The sequence below is a fragment of the Ornithorhynchus anatinus genome, chromosome X5, assembly GCF_004115215.2.
Source record: "Ornithorhynchus anatinus isolate Pmale09 chromosome X5, mOrnAna1.pri.v4, whole genome shotgun sequence".
NCBI classification, from domain to species: Eukaryota; Metazoa; Chordata; class Mammalia; order Monotremata; family Ornithorhynchidae; genus Ornithorhynchus; species Ornithorhynchus anatinus.
Window position 1 is genome coordinate 69,436,473 of NC_041753.1, and position 18,698 is coordinate 69,455,170.

At 60.7% G+C, this 18,698-nt stretch overlaps 1 protein-coding gene across 1 annotated transcript; it reads right to left on the reverse strand.

Moving 5' to 3' along the window:
* Nucleotides 1-1,235: 1,235 nt before the first annotated feature.
* LOC100092809 (fructose-1,6-bisphosphatase 1) lies at nt 1,236-17,388 on the reverse strand. The gene is made up of 7 exons (XM_029055953.2): nt 16,976-17,388; nt 9,997-10,159; nt 8,705-8,797; nt 7,016-7,156; nt 4,764-4,901; nt 4,504-4,623; nt 1,236-1,588 (listed from the first exon to the last, which is right to left on the reverse strand). Exons 1-7 carry the CDS (start codon nt 17,143-17,145, stop codon nt 1,397-1,399), a joined length of 1,017 nt encoding a protein of 338 aa, XP_028911786.1. The 5' UTR covers nt 17,146-17,388; the 3' UTR covers nt 1,236-1,396.
* Between the last annotated feature and the right edge of the window lie 1,310 nt (nt 17,389-18,698).

Here is an 18,698-nt window from a genome sequence, read left to right on the forward strand (position 1 = left end):
ACGCTCACTATGCGCCAAAGGCCGTCGTAGGCACTGGGATGGATACGATTCAATCAGGTGGGGCAACGTTTGGTAAAGTACAGGGAGGAGATGGGGGGAAACCGGGAGAGGCCTGGGAGGATCCGGGAGAGGCCTGGGAAGGGTCAGGAGCCGTCTGGGAGGTTCCTGGGAGGAGCCAGGAGGAGCGGGGGGGGCACCCGGGAAGAGTCCGGCAAACTCCCCGGAGATCGACCGGGTCGGGGCTCGGTCGGGGCCGTGGCCGGCCGAAGCGGGCCGGGGCCGACGTCCGCCACCTGAGTCCGTCGGCTCGTTGCGAGAAGGGAATGTGTCTGTTTGGCGTCGCGTCGTCCTCTCCCAAGCGCTCAGTGCGGTGCTCTGCACACAGGAGGCGCTCAGTCAATCCCACCCATCGATCGGTCTTCCCTTTAGACGCTAAATTCCTCCAAGCCGGAGAGTAGCACAGCGCTCTGCCCCCGACAGGCGCCCGGCTCGGTGCTCTACGCCTGACAGACGCCCAGCTCGGTGCTCTGCACGGGCTTGTTGGGGACAGAGAACGTGTCCGCTTATTGGGGTTCTGCCCTCTCCCAAGTGCTTAGTACAGTGCTCCGTCCACAGCGAGCGCTCAGTCGGTACAACTGAACGAATAGGTGCCCGGCTCGGCGTTCCGCACGACGGGCGCCCAGCCCGGTGCTCTACGGGCGTCTGCTGTGTGACCTCGGGCGAGTCCCGTCACTTCTCCGCGCCTCAGTTCCCTCATCTGGAAGATGGGGATGAAGAGTGTGAGCCCCACGCGGGACAGGGACCGTGTTCCACCTGATTACCTTGCATCTGATCGGGGAGCAGGCTGAGGGGCGGCGTGGCCTGGCGGCAAGAGCCCGGCCTCGGGAGTGAGAGGACGTGGGTTCTAATCCCGGCTCCGCCGCTTGCCTGCTGCGTGACCTTGGGGGAGTCACTTCACTTCTCTGGAAAAGGGGGATCGAGACCGGGAGCCCCAGGCGGGCCAACCCGATGACCCCGGATCTCCCCCGGCGCTTAGAACGGTGCTCGGCACGTAGGAAGCGCTTCGCAGAGACCGTCGTCGTCATTATCATCATCCACCCCGGGGCTTGGACCAGAGTAAGCGCTTAACAAGTACCATCATCCTCGTCATTATTACCACCGGGCAGCAGCTCGGGCAAGGACGGGGACCGTGGGGCCGGGGGGGACGACGGACGGACTCGCGGAGCGGACCGGGAGGCTGCCGGGGCTTCGGCCCTCGTGGAAAGACGCCCTTCCGTTTATTGCTTCCCGGGAGATCTCAGCCCCCGACGGGGACGGGGGTTCCGGAGGGGGTCCCGGGCTCAGTGCGGCCCCCCGGGGCGGGGTGGGGGCCGGGGGGGGGGGCGGAGGGGGCCGGTCAGTTGCCCCCCTGCTTCCGGAAGATGTCCATGTACTCCCGCACGTCGTCCGGGGAACCCATGACGACGGGCGCCCTTTGGTGGATGTCGGTGGGGACGATGTCCAGCACGGCCTGGCCGCCGGTGGTGGCCAGCCCTCCCGCCTTCTCCATGACGTAGGCCATCGGGTTGCACTCGTACAGGAGCCGCAGCTAATAATAATAATAATAATAATAATGTTGGTATTTGTTAAGCGCTTACTAGGTGCCAAGCACTGTTCTAAGCGCTGGGGTAGACATAGGGGAATCGGGTCGTCCCACGTGGGGCTCACAGTCTTAATCCCCATTTTACAGATGAGGGAACTGAGGCCCAGAGAAGTTAAGTGACTCGCCCACGGTCACACAGCCGACAAGTGGCAGAGCTGGGATTCGAACTCATGAGCCCTGACTCCAAAGCCCGGGCTCTTTCCACTGAGCCACGCTGCTTCTAGCCACGCAGCTGGAAGACAGGGCGGCCCGGTGGTCAGCGCCGGCGCCCCGGGTCGGGGGACGGACCGAGCTCCGCGCCCCGCTTCCTCGGAGAAGTAACGCGGCCTACTGGATTCATCCCCCCGTCCCCAGCCCGGGCGTCAGAAGGTCATGGGTTCTAATCCCAGCTCTGCCACGTGTCTGCTGGGTGACGTTGGACAAGTCACTCGGGCAAGTTATGGACGCCTGGCTACTTGTTTTGCTTTGTTCTGTTGTCTCTCTCCTCCCCTTCTAGACTGCGAGCCTGTTGTTGGGTAGGAATTGTTCTCTACGTGTTGCCGAATTGTAATAATAATAATAATAATAATAATAATAATGTCGGTATTTGTTAAGCGCTTACTATGCGCAGAGCACCGTTCTAAGCGCTGGGGTAGACACAGGGGAATCAGGTTGGCCCACGTGGGGCTCACAGTCTTAATCCCATTTTACAGATGAGGTCACTGAGGCACAGAGAAGTTAAGCGACTCGCCCGCGGTCACACAGCTGACGAGTGGCAGAGCCGGCATTCGAACCCATGACCTCTGACTCCAAAGCCCGGGCTCTTTCCACTGAATTGTACTCTCCGAGCGCTTAGTACGGTGCTCTGCACACCGGAAGCGCTCACTAAATCCGACTGAATGGATGAATGGGAAGCAGCGTGGCTCAGTGCAGAGAGCCCGGGCTTGGGAGTCAGAGGTCATGGGTTCGAATCCCGGCTCTGCCACATGTCAGCTGCGTGACCGTGGGCGAGTCACTTCACTTTCTCCGTGCCTCAGTCACTTCATCTGGAAAAAGGGGATTCAGACGGTGAGCCCCACACGTGGGACGACCCGACGACCCCGTGTCTACCCCAGCGCTTAGAACGGTGCCCTGCACATAGTAAGCGCTTAACGAATACCAACGTTATTATTAGTACGAACCTCTCCGGGTCTCGGTCACCTCATCTGTAAAACGGGGATGAAGACCGTGAGCCCCACGTGGGACAGGGACCGCGTCCAACCCCGTTCCTTCTATCTGCCCCAGTCCTTAGTACGGTGCCCGGCACGTAGTAAGCGCCTAACAAATTCCACAATTGTTATTACCACCCCGTGTCCACCTCCTGTGGGTCTGCGTGAAATCGGTCTGCTCGGCGTCCGGCCGCTCGCCGCGTGTCTGCTTAGTGTGGGTTTGCTTACGGTGTTGTCCGCTTAGTGTGCGAGCGAGGGGTATCGAATCCCGGGTATCGAATCCCCATTTTCCAGATGAGGGAACCGAGGCCCACGGAAGCCGGGGGACTCGTCCGAGGTCACGCCGCGGACAGGCGGCGGAGCCGGGATCGGGACCCAGGTGCCCTGAGTCTATTTTCGGGGGGCAGCGCCGCTTCTCACCGGCTCTTCTGCGTGTGCCGATAAAAGCGAGGCCGGATTGCTCAAACTTCTTATCTCGCCACCACGTTTCGGATGCACGTTACGCCAGAGTCCCCCGAAAAGCCGCGCCCTCCCCCCGACCCTAGCCCTCACCCAACCGAGGGTTTGACGCCGTGCTCGGCGTAAGAGCGGATGCCCGATAATCGCCTCCCGCCCCGGTGATTATCGTGGGATTCTGTCCCAGGGCGTAAGATGCCCGCAAGAGGAAAGAGCAGCCATCCCCGGCCCGCTGGCTCGGCATCCGGCCCTTCCGGCCAGGAGACGTCTCCTCAGTCTACCCCGCATCCCTCTCGCTGTGGCTCGAGCCCGCCGGCTCCAGGGCGGAGGTCTTACCTCGCCCTTGGGACCCTCGGTGTCCGCTGGGTACGGTCTACCCCCCGTCCCTCCCGCTGCGACCGCAGTCTGAGGGCTCCGGAGTGGCGGTCTTACCTTCCCCTTGGGGCTCTCGGTATTGGCCGGGTACAGTCTACCCCGCATCCCTCTCACTGTGGCCGGAGCCCACCGGTTCCAGAGCGGGGGGGGGGGGTCTCACCTTGCCCTCGGGGCTCTGGGCGTTGGCCGGGTACAGCCCACCTCACATCCCTCCCGCTGCGGCCGAACCCCACGGGCTCCAGAGCCGGAGGGGGAGTGGGGGGTGTCTACCTTAATGATAATAATGTCGGTATCTGTTAAGCGCTCACTACGTGCCGAGCACCGTTCTAAGCGCCGGGGTAGACACGGGGGGATCGGGTCGTCCCACGTGGGGCTCACGGTCTTCATCCCCACTTTACAGATGAGGTAACCGAGGCGCCGAGAAGCTAAGTGACTCGCCCAAAGTCACACAGCCGACGAGTGGCCGAGCCGGGATTCGAGCCCATGAACTCCGATTCCAAAGCCCGTGCTCTTTCCACTGAGCCACGCTGCTTCTCCAATACTTCCTTGCCCTCGGGGCTCTCGGTATACAGTCTTCCCCACTTCCCTCTCGCTGCAGCCGAAGCCCAGAGCCGTGGGGGGGGGGGGGGCGGGTCTTACCTTGTCCCGGGGGCCCCGGGGCCGGGTCAGGTCTACCCCCGGTCCGTCCCGCTGGAGCCGAAGCCCGCCGGCTCCAGAGCCGGGGTCGGGGGGGGGGGATGGTCTTACCTTGCCCTCGGGGCCCGGGGCGTCGACCGGGCCCGGCCCACCCCGGTCCCCTCCCGCCGCGGCGAAGCCCGCCGGCTCCAGGGCGGAGGCCCTCACCTTGCCCTTGGGGCTCTTGGCGTTGGCCGGGTAGAGGAAGATGCCGCCGTAGACCAGGGTGCGGTGGACGTCGGCCACCATGGAGCCCACGTAGCGGGCCCCGTACGGGGCGCTGCCGTCCTGCAACACACGCGAGGGCCGCGCTGCGGCAACCGGTCCGGCCCGCGGGGGCCGTTTCCCGAGCGCCCGCCGCCGCCGCGGGTCCTCCAGCGCTCAGCACGGCGCTCGGCAAGCATCCCCGCCGCCGTTCCCCTTCTCACCGAGGGGAACTTCTTCCTCCGGAGGTACTCGGTGACCGCCGCATCGAAGTAGGTGGCGTAGCCCTCGTTGAGGCTGTAGATATTCCCTTTCTTCTTGATCTTCACGTCTTTGTCGACCAAGATGAACTCCCCGATCGCCTGGGGCAGAAAGAAGCAGATGAGTCCTCCCCTGGAGCCGGTCGGGGGGTAAGAATGAAACTAATCACGAATAATTATGGTATCTGAGAAGCGCTTACTATGTGCCCAGCCACTGTACTAAGCGATGGGGTGGGTTCAAGCAGAGTGTTAATAATAATAATAATGTTATTATTAGAGAAGCTGTTATTCTCTATTATTAATAGCTTCTCCATTAATAACGTTATCACTCATAGGGAAGCAGCGCGGCTCAGCGGAAAGAGCCCGGGCTTGGGAGTCAGAGGTCACGGGTTCTGATCCCGGCTCCGCCGCTTGCCAGCTGGGCGACTGTGGGCGAGTCACTTCGCTTCTCTGGGCCTCAGTTCCCTCAGCTGTAAAATGGGGATGAAGACTGTGAGCCTCACGCGGGACCACCCGATCACCTCGTATCCCCCGGCGCTTCGAACGGTGCTTTGCCCCTAGTAAGCGCTTAAGAAATACCACCATGTGTTTTATTTTTCTTTTATACGTTGGTGTTTGTTAAGCGCTTACTGTGTGCCAGGCACAGTTCTAAGCGCTGGGGGAGATTCGAGATGATCGTTGGGCACGGTCCGTCCCACGTGGGGCTCGCGGTCTCGATCCCTATTCTACAGAAGAGGTAACTGAGGCGCAGAGAAGCGAAGTGACTTGCCCAAGGCCACGAGTGCGGAGCCGGGATCAGAACCCGGATCCCCTGACTCCCAACCCTGGGTTCTTTCTGCTAGGCCGCGCTGCTTCTCTCGGGGGAGTCAGGTGACCCGTCCCAGATCACACCCAGACAGATGGTGGAGTCAGGATTAGAACCCGTGCCTGGGAATAAAGCCCGGCCTGGAAATCAGAAAGAACCGACTCCACCATTTACCTACTGTAGGATCTTGGATAAGTCACCTGACTTCTCGTAGAAAAGCAGGACGGCTCGGTGGGTGGAGCCCGGGCCTGGAGTCGGGAGGCCCTGGGTCCTCATCCCAGCTCTGCCGCTCGTCTGCTGTGTGACCTCGGGCAAGTCGCTTCACTTCCCTGGGCCTCGGTTCCCTCACTCATCCCTTCATTCAGTCGTATTTAGTGAGCGCTTCCCGTGCGCAGAGCACCGGACTAAGCGCTTGGAAAGTACAACTGGGCAACAGACAGACAATCCCCGCCCAGCGACGGGCTCGTCTGTACAGTGGGGATTAAGACCGTGAGCCCCCCGTGGGACAGGGACCGTATCCGACCGGATTTGCTCAGCTCCACCCCAGCGTTCAGTACAGTGCCTGGCGCAAAGTAAGTGCTTAACCATCATCGTCATCCTCTATTATTACTATCCCCATTTGTATAATCACCACCGTTACTACTGGTAACAATATGAGTAGGGAAGCAACACGGCGTGGTGGTTAGAGCCCGGGCCTGGGTTCTAATTCCGGCTCCGCCACTTATCTGCTGTGTGACCTGGGGCCAGTCACTTCACTTCTCTGGGCCTCAGTTCCCTCATCCGGAAAATGGGGATCGGAGCCGTGGGGCCCGTTTGGGACGGGGACCGGGTCCGACCCGATCGTCCCGTATCTCCCCCGGCGCTTAGAACGGTGCCTGGCACACAGTGAGCGCTAAAAAGCCCCATTGTTATTATTAACACATAATCACATTTACTATTATTACTACGTAAGATCACCGTGGGCAGGGAATGTGTCTATTTTCGTATTATCCTCTCCCAAGCGCTTAGCACGGGGCTCTGCGTATAGTAAGCGCTCAATGGATGCGATGGATTGGATGATAATAATAATGTTGGTATCTGCCAAGCGCTTACTATGTGCAGAGCACCGTTCTAAGCGCCGGGGTAGATCCGGGCTCATCGGGCTGTCCCTCGTGAGGCTCCCCGCCTTCATCCCCATTTTGGTCGAGGGAACTGAGGCCCAGAGAAGTGAAGCGACCCGCCCACGGTCACCCGGCTGACAGGCGGCCGAGCCGGGATCCGAACCCGCGACCTCTGGCTCCCCGGCCCGGGCTCTTTCCACCGAGCCGCGCTGCTTCTCTAATGAATACCGCCACTACGCCCCTTGCGAGGCCCAGGCCCCCCGCCTCCCCGCTCCCCGGCCTCGGACGGGGGGCGGGGGCGTCCTCCTCACCGGGTCGAGCATGAAGCAGTTGACGCCGCAGTCCATGGCCAAGACCAACATGGTGGCGCTGCCGTAGAGCGCGTAGCCGGCCGCCACCAGATTGCGCCCGGGCTGCAGGGCGTCCTTCTCCGAGGGCTCTCCGGACGAACTCTGGGCAACGGGGAAAACCGGGAAACCCGCTGGCGCCTCGCCCTGCCCGCCACCCCCCAGCGGCCGCCCAGGCCCCCCGTCCGGTGTCGCGTCGCGCTCTCCCGAGCGCTTGGAAGAGCGCTCCGCGCACGGTGAGCGCGCCGTGGGTCCCATCGAAGGAACCAGCTGGCCTCCGGCGTGGCCACCCGCCCGTTCCCTCCTTCGCACCTCTGGGCCCGCTCCGCCCGCCCCTCCCCAGCCCGCCGTCTTGCCGCCCGCCCGCCTCCCTGCCTCGGCTTTTCCCCTCACTCCGACCGGGAAGCAACTCTCTCCTCCTTCGCAGTCTCCTGAAAGCCCTCCTCCTCCAGGAAGTCCTCCCCAACTAACCCCCTCAACCCCCCTTCGCCGTCACAGCCTTCCTGAAACCCCTCCTCCTCCTCCTCCAGGAGGCCTTCCCCGATTAATCTACTAATAATAATGTTGGCATTTGTTAAGCGCTTACTACGGGCAGAGCACCGTTCTAAGCGCTGGGGTAGACACGGGGGAATCAGGCGGTCCCACGTGAGGCTCACAGTTAATCCCCATTTTACGGGGGAGGTCACCGAGGCCCAGAGAAGTGAAGTGACTCGCCCACAGTCACCCAGCTGCCAAGTGGCGGAGCTGGGATTCGAACTCACGACCTCTGACTCCAAAGCCCGGCCTCTTTCCACTGAGCCACGCTGCTTCTCTTGCTCCTCCAATCCCACCCACCGGCCCCCAGTTCTCCCCGTCTTCACGTCCTCCTGAAAACCCACCTCCTCCGGGAGGCCTTCCCCGATTAATAATAATAATGTTGCTATTTGTTAAGCGCTTACTATGTGCAGAGCTAAGCGCAGGGGGAGATACGGGGTCATCAGATTGCCCCCCGTGAGGCTCCCGGTCTTAATCCCCATTTTACGGAGGAGGTCACCGAGGCCCAGAGAAGCGAAGCGACTCGCCCACGGTCCCGCAGCTGACGCGTGGCAGAGCCGGGAGTCGAACCCATGACCTCTGACTCCCCAGCCCGGGCTCTGGCCACTGAGCCACGCTGCTTCATCTCCTCCAATCCCATCCAGCGGCGCCCGGTTCTCCCCGTCCTCTCGGCCTTCCCGAAAACCCACCTCCTCCGGGAGGCCTTCCCTACTCGATAAACACCTACCAATCCTACCAACTCCGTTGGACCGGACGCTTCCGAGCGCTCAGTACAATGTTTTGCACACGGTGAGCGCTCAATAAATGCAACTGAATGAATGACCAGGGTGGGGAGATGGAGATTCATCCTACCATCTCTGTCGTACTGGACTCTTCCGAGCGCTTAGTGCAGTGCTCTGCACACAGTAAGGGCTCAGGAAATATCACGGATTGACCGAGGAAGGGTTCGAGTGGCAACGGAGTGGGGGGATAGGCTGGGGAGGCGAGAGATGAATTCTACTAAATCTGTTTCACCGGACCGGAGCGCGGGCTGAATCGGGGTGCGGGGGATGACGGGCCAGATCTGGGGCAGACCCCAACCCCCAACCCCCCCCCCCACCGCCCGCCCGCCCCCCTCACCCTCCGGTAGATGCCGAATATGGTGCCGATGGAGACCAGGCAGTCGATGTTGGAGGACCCGTCCAGGGGATCGAAGCAGACCACGTACTTTCCCTGTCGGAAAAGAGAGAGACCCGTCAGTCGCTCGCTCGGGGGCGGCTACTTATTGAACGCCTAGCGGGTGGGTATTTCTTTGAGTCAACGGTATCTATTGAGCGCTTACTGCGTCCAGAGCACCGCACCGAGCGCTTTGGAGAGGACAGTGTAACGGGAACCGCGCAATCCCCGCCCACAACGAGCTGACAGTCTAGCTGGACGTCAACAGGAATAATAAATGGCGCGAACCGGTGATCTTTTTGAGTGCCCCCTGCGTGCCGAGCACTGTACTGAACCCTGGGAGAGTCCAAAATGACAATATAACACACACTCCCTGCCCGCGGAGAGCCTGCATTCTAGAGGGGGAGACCCCTTGGGACAGGGACCGCGTCCGACCCGATTCGCTCGTATCCATCCCGGTGCTTAGTACGGCGCCTGGCACGTAGTAAGCGCTCAACGCTCCTCGAGGCCGTAAACTCGACGCGGGCAGGGAACGTGTCTGTTCAGAAGCGACGCGGCCAAGTGGCGAGAGCCCGGGCTTGGGAGTCAGAGGTGGTGGGTTCTAATCCCGGCTCCGCCACTCGGCAGCTGTGTGACTTGGGGCAAGCCGCTTCACTTCTCTGGGCCTCAGTGGCCTCGTCTGTCAAACGGGGATTGAGAGCGCGAGCCCCACGTGGGACAACGCTCAGAACGGTGCTTGGCCCATAATAAGTGCTTAACAAATATCATCATCATCATCATTAGAGAAGCGGAAAGAGCACAGGCTTGGGAGTCAGAGGTCATGGGTTCGAATTCCGGCCCTGCCGCTTGTCAGCTGTGTGATTGTGGGCGAGTCACTTCACTTCTCTGTGCCTCGGTTCCCTCATCTGTCAAATGGGGATGAAGACTGCGAGCCCCACGTGGGACGACCCGATTCCCTTGTGTCTACCCCAGCGCTTAGAACGGTGCTCGGCACATAGTGAGCGCTTAACGGATGCCAACATCGTTATTATTAGTATTATTCTCTGGGCCTCAGCGACCTCGTCTGTCACATGGGGATTGAGAGCACGAGCCCCACGTGGGACAACGCTCAGAACGGTGCTTTGCCCATAATAAGTGCTTAACAAATATCATCATTATCATCATTACTTATTCCACTGTTCTGTCGGAGTCTCCCAAGCGCCCAGTACAGTCCTCTAAGCGCCCACTGAGCGCGACCGGCCGGCGTCTCCACGCACCCTCTTGTCCGGCTCGACGATGATGGCGTTCTTGTCCTCCTCGGACACGAGGACGCAGGTGGCGAAGGAGGACTTGAGCATGTTGACCACCAGGTCGTTGGAGAGGACGTCCAGCTTCTTCACCTGGTCGCCCGTCACGTTGGTGGACCCCGCGATGCCGTACCTGCCGACACACGAGCGCCGCGGGGAGGGTCAGCGGGGCGCGGCGGTTCGCCCGGCTCCGCCTCCCGGCCCTGCGGCCGAACGATCCATCGGCCGGGGCTATCTCCCGGGCGCTTACCGTTTGTTGCTTCGGTGGCACTCTCACCGTTCGTTCATTCGTTCGTATTGATCGAGCGCTTGCTCCGCTCACTCACCCGATCGTATTTCTAGACCGGGGGCCCCGTCGTTGGGGAGTCTCCATTTTACAGATGAGGTAACTGAGGCCCAGAGAAGTTAAGCGACACGGTCTGCGTCCCCCCCGGGGCTCCCAGTCTTAATCCCCTTTTACCGACGATGTAACTGAGGCACAGTGGGGTGAAGTGACTCCTCCAAGGCCACACAACTCTCTCTGTTGCCGAATTGTACTTTCCAAACGCTCAGTACAGAGCTCTGCACGCGGTAAGCGCTCAATAGATACCACTGAATGAATGCGTGAAAGTGCTTAGAACCGGGGAGGCGGCGCAGGCTAGCGGGAGTCGGGAGGCCCCGGGTTCCAATCCCGGCTCCGCCACCCGTCCGCTGCGTGACCTTGGGTAAGTCACTTCATCGCTCGTAGAGACGCAAGTGCGGCCTGGTGGATAGGGCCCGGGGCTGGAGTCGGGCGAGGAAGCCGGGATTAGAACCCGGCTCCTTCTGATTCCCGGTACCGGGCTCTATCCACCAGGCCGCACCGCTTCTCATTAGTATAAATAAATAATTTACAAAACAGAATTCACAGATATGGCCCGGAAAGGGTGGCGGGGCCACTTTCAAATGGCCTAAGAGTACAGATCCAAGTGGAGAGGACCGTACCGGACGTCTACGCGGCTCACCTTGGATTAAAAAGAACGTTCCTCTAAATTCCGGAAAAGACAAACTGCCCTGAAAGCCCCTGAGAAATTCATACCACTGTTGACACTGAATTCCCCGTAAATTTGAAGTCCCACTTTTTAATCTTCCCAGCAGCCCCTTCACATCCACGAAGCAGCACGACCTAGAGGAAAGAGCACGGGCCTGGGAGTCAGAAGACCCGGGTTCCAATCCCGGCTCTGACAGTCGCTCGCTGAGTGACCTTGGGCAAGTCACTTCACTTCTCCGGGCCTCAGTTTCCCCTACTTAGACCGTGAGCCCCATATGGGACGGGGACTACGTCCAACCAAATTAATTCGGACTCGCCTCGGCGCTTCGATCAGCGTTTGACAAGCAGGCGCTTCAAAAATGCCATCAACGAAAAAATGCCACGATCTCACCCGGCTCTGGCCCAGAGGGAGGGAGAGGCAGCGGTCATCCCCATTTTACGGATGAAGAAACTGAGGCCCGGGGAGATCAGGTGACTTGCCTGAGGCGGCTTTGGGCGACTTGGTCCTGACACGGCCAGGGGATCTGGGTTTTATTTCCGGCTCTGCCTGGTGCTCGCTGGGTGACCTCGCCTCGGTTTCTTCACGTGTAAAATGGGGATGCGATATCTGTTCTCCCTCCCTCCCACTCACCCCGCCCGCGGTACGAGCCCCCTGTGGGTTGGGGACTGAGTCTGACCTGATCTTCTTGGATTCACTCCACCGCTTAACGCACGGTAAGCGCTTAATACCGCGATGATTATTATTTACTTCTTCGGAAGGAGAATTATGTGAAATTAACCGGAGTAGCCCTACTACTGGTCTGCTCCTTCCCCTCCCTGCTCCTCCATCTTCTTCTGCCTCCCCTCCTTCACCCCCTCCCTCAGCCTCCTCTTCTTCCTCTTCCTCCCCCCTCTCCTCCTGGCCCCGTCCCTGTCCCCCGTGGGGCTCCCAGTCTTAATCCCCATTTCACAGATGAGGGAACGGAGGAGCGAAGTGACTTGCCTGTCGGCTTTAAAGCCGTCCGTCCCCTCGCCCCCTCCCGCCTCACCTCGCCACTCTCCTCTTCCATCCCGGCCCGCACGCTCCGCTCCTCTAACGCCGGGCCGTCCCTCTAGCTCGCCACGGACCTCTCGCCCCCGTCCTGCCTCCGGCCCGGAACCCATTCCCTCCTCAAATCCGACGATCGATGACTCCCCCCGCCTCCGAAGCCACCTCCTCCAAGAGGCCTTCCCTGACCGAGCCTCCCTTTCCCCTTCTCCCACTCCCTTCTTCTTCACCCTGTTCCCTTTCTTCATCCCCCTCCCCGTCCCAGCCCCACGCCTCTTACGTCCTTCTCCGTCATTTATTTATGTCTATTCATGCCTGTCTCCCCCTCTATTAATAGTAATTAAGGTATTTGTGAAGGATTATGTAATAATGATGATGGTGGTATCTGTTAAGCGCTTACTAGGTGCCGAGCGCCGTTCTAAGCGCCGGGGTAGACACGGCGATCGGGTCGTCCCACGTGGGGCTCACGGTCTTCATCCCCATTTCACAGATGAGGGAACCGAGGGACAGAGAAGTGAAGCGACTCGCCCAAAGTCACACAGCCGACGAGTGGCGGAGCCGGGATTGGAACCCATGACCTCTGACTCCTTCCACTGAGCCACGCTGCTTCTCTAACTGCTTCTCGGTGCCAGGCACTGTACTAAGCGCTGGGGTGCCTACAAGCAAATCGGATTGGACACAGTCCCTGTCCCACACGCCTCAATCCTCATTTTACAGACGAGTTAGCAGAGGCCCAGACAACTGAAGTGACTTGCCCGGGGTCACGCACCAGACACGTGGCGGAGGCGGGATTGGAACCCATGACCTCTGACTCCCAGGCCCGGGCTCTACCCACTACTCCGTGCCGCTTCTCCCTCTGGACTGTCAGTTCATCGTGGGCAGGGAACGTGTCTGTTATATATTGCTATGCTGTCCTCTCCCACGCATCTAGTACAGTGCTCTGCACAGTAAGCGTTCAATAAATAATAATAATAATAATAATGTTGGTATTTGTTAAGCGCTTACTATGTGCCAAGCACTGTTCTAAGCGCTGGGGTAGACACAGGGGAATCAGGTTGTCCCACGTGGGGCTCACAGTCTTAATCCCCATTTTACAGATGAGGGAACTGAGGCACAGAAATACGACCGCCTGACTGACGGACGGGCTGCTCACATTTCTATTTCTCTTACGGGTCTGTTAAGCGCTTACTATGTGCCAGGCACCAGACTAAGCGCTGGGGTAGATACAAAATAATAATAATAATGGCGTTTGTTAAGCGCTTACTCCGTGCCGAGCACTGTTCTAAGCGCTGGGGGAGATCCGGGGTCGTCAGGTTGTCCACGTGGGGCTCACGGGCTTAGTCTCCATTTTACAGACGAGGTCACTGAGGCCCAGAGAAGTTAAGCGACACAGTCTGCGTCCCCCACGGGGCTCCCAGTCTGAATCCCCTTCTACCGACGATGTAACTGAGGCACAGAGGGGTGAAGTGACTCCTCCAAGGCCACACCACCGACAGGCGGCGGAGCCGGGATTAGAACCCAGGGCCTTCTGACTTCCAGGCCCGGGTTCTACCCGTTCGGCCGCGCCGCTTCACATTTCTACGTTTCCACATCCCCGGAAGTTGCAAAAGTTAGCAGTGACAGACTTGCCAGGAGGGGAGCAGGAAGCAGTGACAGATCTGTTTTCTCTAAATGAGGAAGGAGGCAGAGCGGCTCAGCGAGAAAACCCCGGCACCGGGAGTCCAGAAGACGCCGGGTTCTCGTACCGGCTCCGCCGCCTGTCCGCTGGGTGACCTCGGGCAAGTCACTTGACTTCTCCGGGCCTCGGTTCCCTCATCCGTACCGTGGGGATTAAGTCCGGGAGCCCCACGGGGGGCAGGGACGGGGTCCGACCCGATTCGCCTGGATCCACCCGGCGCCTGGCGCATAGTGAGCGCTTAATAAATGCCACCGCTATCGCTGTGTGCGTCTGGGTGGCTGACGGACCCGGAGAGAGTTCATTTTAAGCACTTCACGTCGTCAGGCTCCAAAGCCGCAGCCCTCTGCCCCGACTAAAGTGCCGTTCCGCTCCCCTGTAGGAGCGTTGGCCGAAGAATCGCTGCCGTGACTCCTCTAATTTCCTTCTGCGGGCAGCCGGCTCTCCTCCCCTCCTTTCATTCATTCGGTCCTATTTATTGAGCGCTTACTGCGTGCAGAACACTAAGCGCTGGGGAAGCGCAGTTCATAAAAAGTAACACAGATAATGGTGACGCTGTTTCTCCCCTGCTACTTGGGGCGGCTACAGAATAATCCGATTAACCAGAGTTCCCACCCCACCCGGGGCCTCCCCGACTAAGGAGGAGGAAGAACAGGTATTTTGTCCCCGGTGTGACAGATGGAGAAACCGAGGCCCAGAGAGAGTAGATATTCTGCTCGGTCTCGCCCAGCGAGTCACCAATTAATCGATCGGTGGGATTTATTGGGCGCTTACCCTTCCCCAAGCAACGAACTACGCAGCTGGGAGAGAGGGCGATACGCACTTGGACGACACCTTCCCCGCCCCCCGGGAGCGTAGGGTCTAGAATAATAGCAGATGCAGCGCGGTGTGGTGGGTAGGGCCCGGGCCTGGGGGGCCTGGGTTCTAATCCCGGCTCCGCCGCCTGTCTACCGCCCGACCTCGGGCGAGTCGCTTCAGTTCCCTGGGCCTCTGGAAAATGGGGGTGGGGACTGCGAGCCCCACGGGGGACAGGGACCGGGCCCAACTCGATTTACTTTTAAACAGGGCCTGGCGCAGGGTGAGCGCCTAACGAGTGTTACTCGTGAGAAGCAGCGAGGCTTAGTGGGAAGAGCCCGGGCTGGGGAGTCAGAGGCACCTGTCAGCTGTGTGACCTTGGTCAGGTCACTTAACTTCTCTCTGCCTCATCTATAAAATGGGGATTGAGACTGTCAGCCCCACGTGGGACCACCTGATTACCTTGTAGTTACCGCAGCGCTTAGAACAGGGCTTGGCACATAGTGAGCGCTTAACAAATACCATCATCATTTTTATTAGATGCAGGATTAGAACCCACATCTTCTGACTCCAGGACCCGTGTTCAAGCCTCCTGACTAGACCGGTCCCCGTAGAACCCCTAGACTATAATAATAATAATGTTGGTATCTGTTAAGCGCTTACTAGGTGCCGAGCACCGTTCTAAGCGCCGGGGTAGACACGGGGGAATCGGGTCGTCCCACGTGGGGCTCACGGTCTTCATCCCCATTCGACAGATGAGGGAACCGAGGCACCGAGAAGTTAAGTGACTCGCCCAAAGTCGCACGGCTGACAAGTGGCCGAGCCGGGATTCGAACCCATGACCTCTGACTCCAAAGCCCGTGCTCCAACAACGGTCTGTAGTAAGCACTAACAGATCTCAAGCACCGTCCTGAGTGCCGAGGTAGATACGAGATCAATCGATCGATCGTTCAGTGGCATCTACTGAGCGCCTGCTAGGCGCAGAGTGCTGTACTAAGCACTTGGGAGAGTACCATCCCTCGGAGTCGGTAGATGCTTTCCCCTGGCGAAGCAATGTGGCTTAACGGAGGGAGCCCGGGCTTGGGGCTCAGGGGACGCGGCTTCTAATCTCGGCTCCGCCGCTCGTCTGCCGGGGTGACCTTGGGCGAGTCACTTCACTTCTCTGCGCCTCGGTTCCCTCGACTGTAAAATGGGCCTGCGAGCCCTGTGCGGGACGGGGACTGTGTCCGACCCGATGATCTCGTCTCTCCCCCGGCGCTTAGAACGGTGCCTGGCACGCAGTAAGCGCTCAACCAATACCATCGTGATCATTATTATTTTCCCCCCTCCCCTGCATTTCCTCGGATCTCTCCCATCTTCCCTCCTCCCCCCCCTCTGCCCTCTCCTATCTCCCCACCCGGTCACTGATAAACTCCAAGTAAACCTTTAACCAAATATGCCCGCTTTCCCGGAGAATGCGCTTAAGGAATGGTTGGAAGGCCTCAGAGGCCAAAGTTTTTTGTGGCGACATAGAGGTGGGGACGGGCCGATCCACTCCTCCAGCTCCCGGCCCCCAGCTCTCCCCATCTTCCCTCCGTCCGTCGATCGCCCTGACTCGCTCCCTTTGCTCCAACCCCCTCCCCGCCCCACAGCATTTGTGTATATTTATACATGCCTGTAATTCTATTTTGATGAATGATGTGACTATATCTCTAATTCGATTTATTCCTAACGATGCTACTCACGCCCCTTTACTTGTTTCGACGTCTGTCTACGCTCCCCCCTTCTAGACCGCGAGCCCGTCGCGGGCCGGGCCGGTCTCTATCTGTTGCAGGTCTGTACTTCCCAAGGGCTTAGTCCGGCGGTCCGCACACAGTAAGCGCTCAATAGATAGGATGGGAGTGAATGGATCCATCCTATCGGCTGAGCGCTTACTGTGTGCACTGAGCGCTCGGGAGAGGACGATACCGCAGGGTCGGCGGGTCTCCACTGGGAGCTGCTGGAAGCAGGGGGTCACGGCCCGGGGCGGGGAGCCCCGAGGGGGCACGTGGGGGTCGGAGGTCACGGGCGGGCGATGCCCGGGGTAGGTCGGGGAGCCCCGAGGGGGCACAGGTGATGGGCGGGGGATGCCCAGAGGGGCCCGGTGGGTCGGAGGTCACAGGTAGGCGATGCCCGGGGCGGCCCGGAGGGGCCCGGTGGGTCAGAGGTCACGGGTGGGCCGTGCCCAGGGTGGCCTAGAGGGGCCCAGTGGGTCAGAGGTCACAGGCGGGTGACGCCCGGGGCAGGTCGGGGAGCTCCGAGGGGGCACAGGTGGTGACGGGCGGGCGATGCCCAGGGTGGCCCGGTGGGTCGGAGGTCACAGGTAGGCGATGCCCAGGGCAGACTGGGGGGTCCCCAGGGGACACCGATGGGGGCACCGGTGGGCGATGGGCGGAGGTGAGGGTGCAGGGGTCGGGGCACTCACAGGTGGGCGATGCCGGCCTTCCGGACGGCGGTAGAGATGGCCTTGAGGGCGGTGCAGAGGGAGTTGAGGAGCTGGGTGAGCTCGCCCGTGCCCTTGGCCTTCCGACCCTCCTCCATCACGAAGCGGGTCAGGGTCAGCACGTCCGTGTCGAAAGGAGTCCGCTCCGTCATCTCTGCTGCCGGGGGGGGGCTGCTGCTGGGGCTGCTGGGGAGCTGCTGGGGTGATGAGGGGGCTACTGGGGGCTGCTGGGGTTACCGAGGGCTGCTGAGGGGGCTACCGGGAGCTGCTGGGGAGCTGCTGGGGCTACTGGGACCGAGGGGCACGAGCAGGGAGCGAACCCAGGAGCCGAGCACTGCACGGGCCGAGGAGGCGAGCACTGCGAGGGCCGAGGAGGTGAGCAGTGCCGGAACAGGCAGGGGGGCGGAGCAGGGGGAGGGGATCGGGAGCTTATCGGGGAGGACCCGCCCCCACCCCCGGTTCCTGGAGGCTCGGGCCCCGCCCCCCACAAATCCCTGGACCCTCGGGCCCCGCCTCCCCCCCCCCAGTCTCAGGACCCTCAGTCTCCCCCCAAATCCCTGGACCCTCAGGCATCGCCCTCCAGGTCCCAGGATCCTCAGACATCGCCCCACCCCCAAAATCCCTGAACCCTCAGGCACCGCCCTCAAATCCCTGGATTCTCTGTCATCGCCCCCCAATTCCTGGACGCTCAGGTCCCGCCCCCGCCCCAAGTTCCTGGACTCTCAGGCCCCGCCCCCCCCCCCCCAAATCCCTGGACTCTCAGGGCCCGCCCCCCCCAAGTCTCAGGACCATCAGACATCTCCCCCTGCCACAAATCCCTGGACCTCGGGCACACCCCCCCCCAATTTCTAGACGCTCAGTCCCCACCCCTGCAAGTTCCTGGACCCTCAGGCACCTGCCCCCAAATCCCCGGACCCTCAGGCATCGCCCCCCAAGTCCCAGGATCCTCAGGCACCTGCCCCCAAATCCCTGGACCATCAGGCATCACCCCCAATTCCTGGACACTCAGGTCCCGCCCCCCCCACAAGTTCCTGGACCCTCGGGCCCCGCCCTCCCCCCCAAGTCTCAGGACACTCAGACACCGCCCTCCCCCCCAAATCCCTGGACCCTCAGCAACATCCTCCCCAATTTCCGGACGCTCAGTCCCCTCCTCCCGAGTTCCTGGACCCTCAGGCACCGCCTCCCCCAAATCCCCGGACCCTCGGGCGTCACCCCCCAATTCTTGGACCTTCAGACACAGCCCCCCCCCCCAAATCCCTGGACCCTCAGACCCGGCCGCCCCCAACCTCCCCGACCCCCTCCCCTTCCCCGCATCTGTCCGGCTGGGCCTGTCACTCGTCCGCCGCGTGACCTTGGCTAAGTCACGTCACTTCTTGCCTCGGTTCCCTCATCTGGAAAATGGGGATTGAGGCTGGGAGCCCCACGGGGGACAGGGGACTGCTGCGTCCCATCCGGTTTGTATCCACCCCAGCGTTTAGCAGAGTGTCTGCCACACAGCCCGCACAGTAAGCGCTTAACAAAAAGTACAATTATCATTATCGGGGACCAGTCTCCCCCGGTTCTTATCGCCCCCCACATCGGTCCCCGTGTACAGACGATGTGGGGGCCGTGGCCAGGGGTTGATCTTGTCAATAGTCGTCGCCCCTGAGGGGAGGGATCCGAGGGAGGGGCGGGGGGCGGGGGGGCCGGGGGGTCTCCTCCCTCA

Coding starts and splice junctions, on each gene's coding strand:
- LOC100092809 (XM_029055953.2), bottom strand. CDS start 17,145: ATGACGGAGCGGACTCCTTTCGACACGGACGTGCTGACCCTGACCCGC. Junction 4,902..7,015: donor ACTGCTTCATGCTCGACCCG/GTGAGGAGGACG, acceptor TTTCTGCCCCAG/GCGATCGGGGAGTTCATCTT. Junction 4,624..4,763: donor GGAGGAAGAAGTTCCCCTCG/GTGAGAAGGGGA, acceptor CGTGTGTTGCAG/GACGGCAGCGCCCCGTACGG.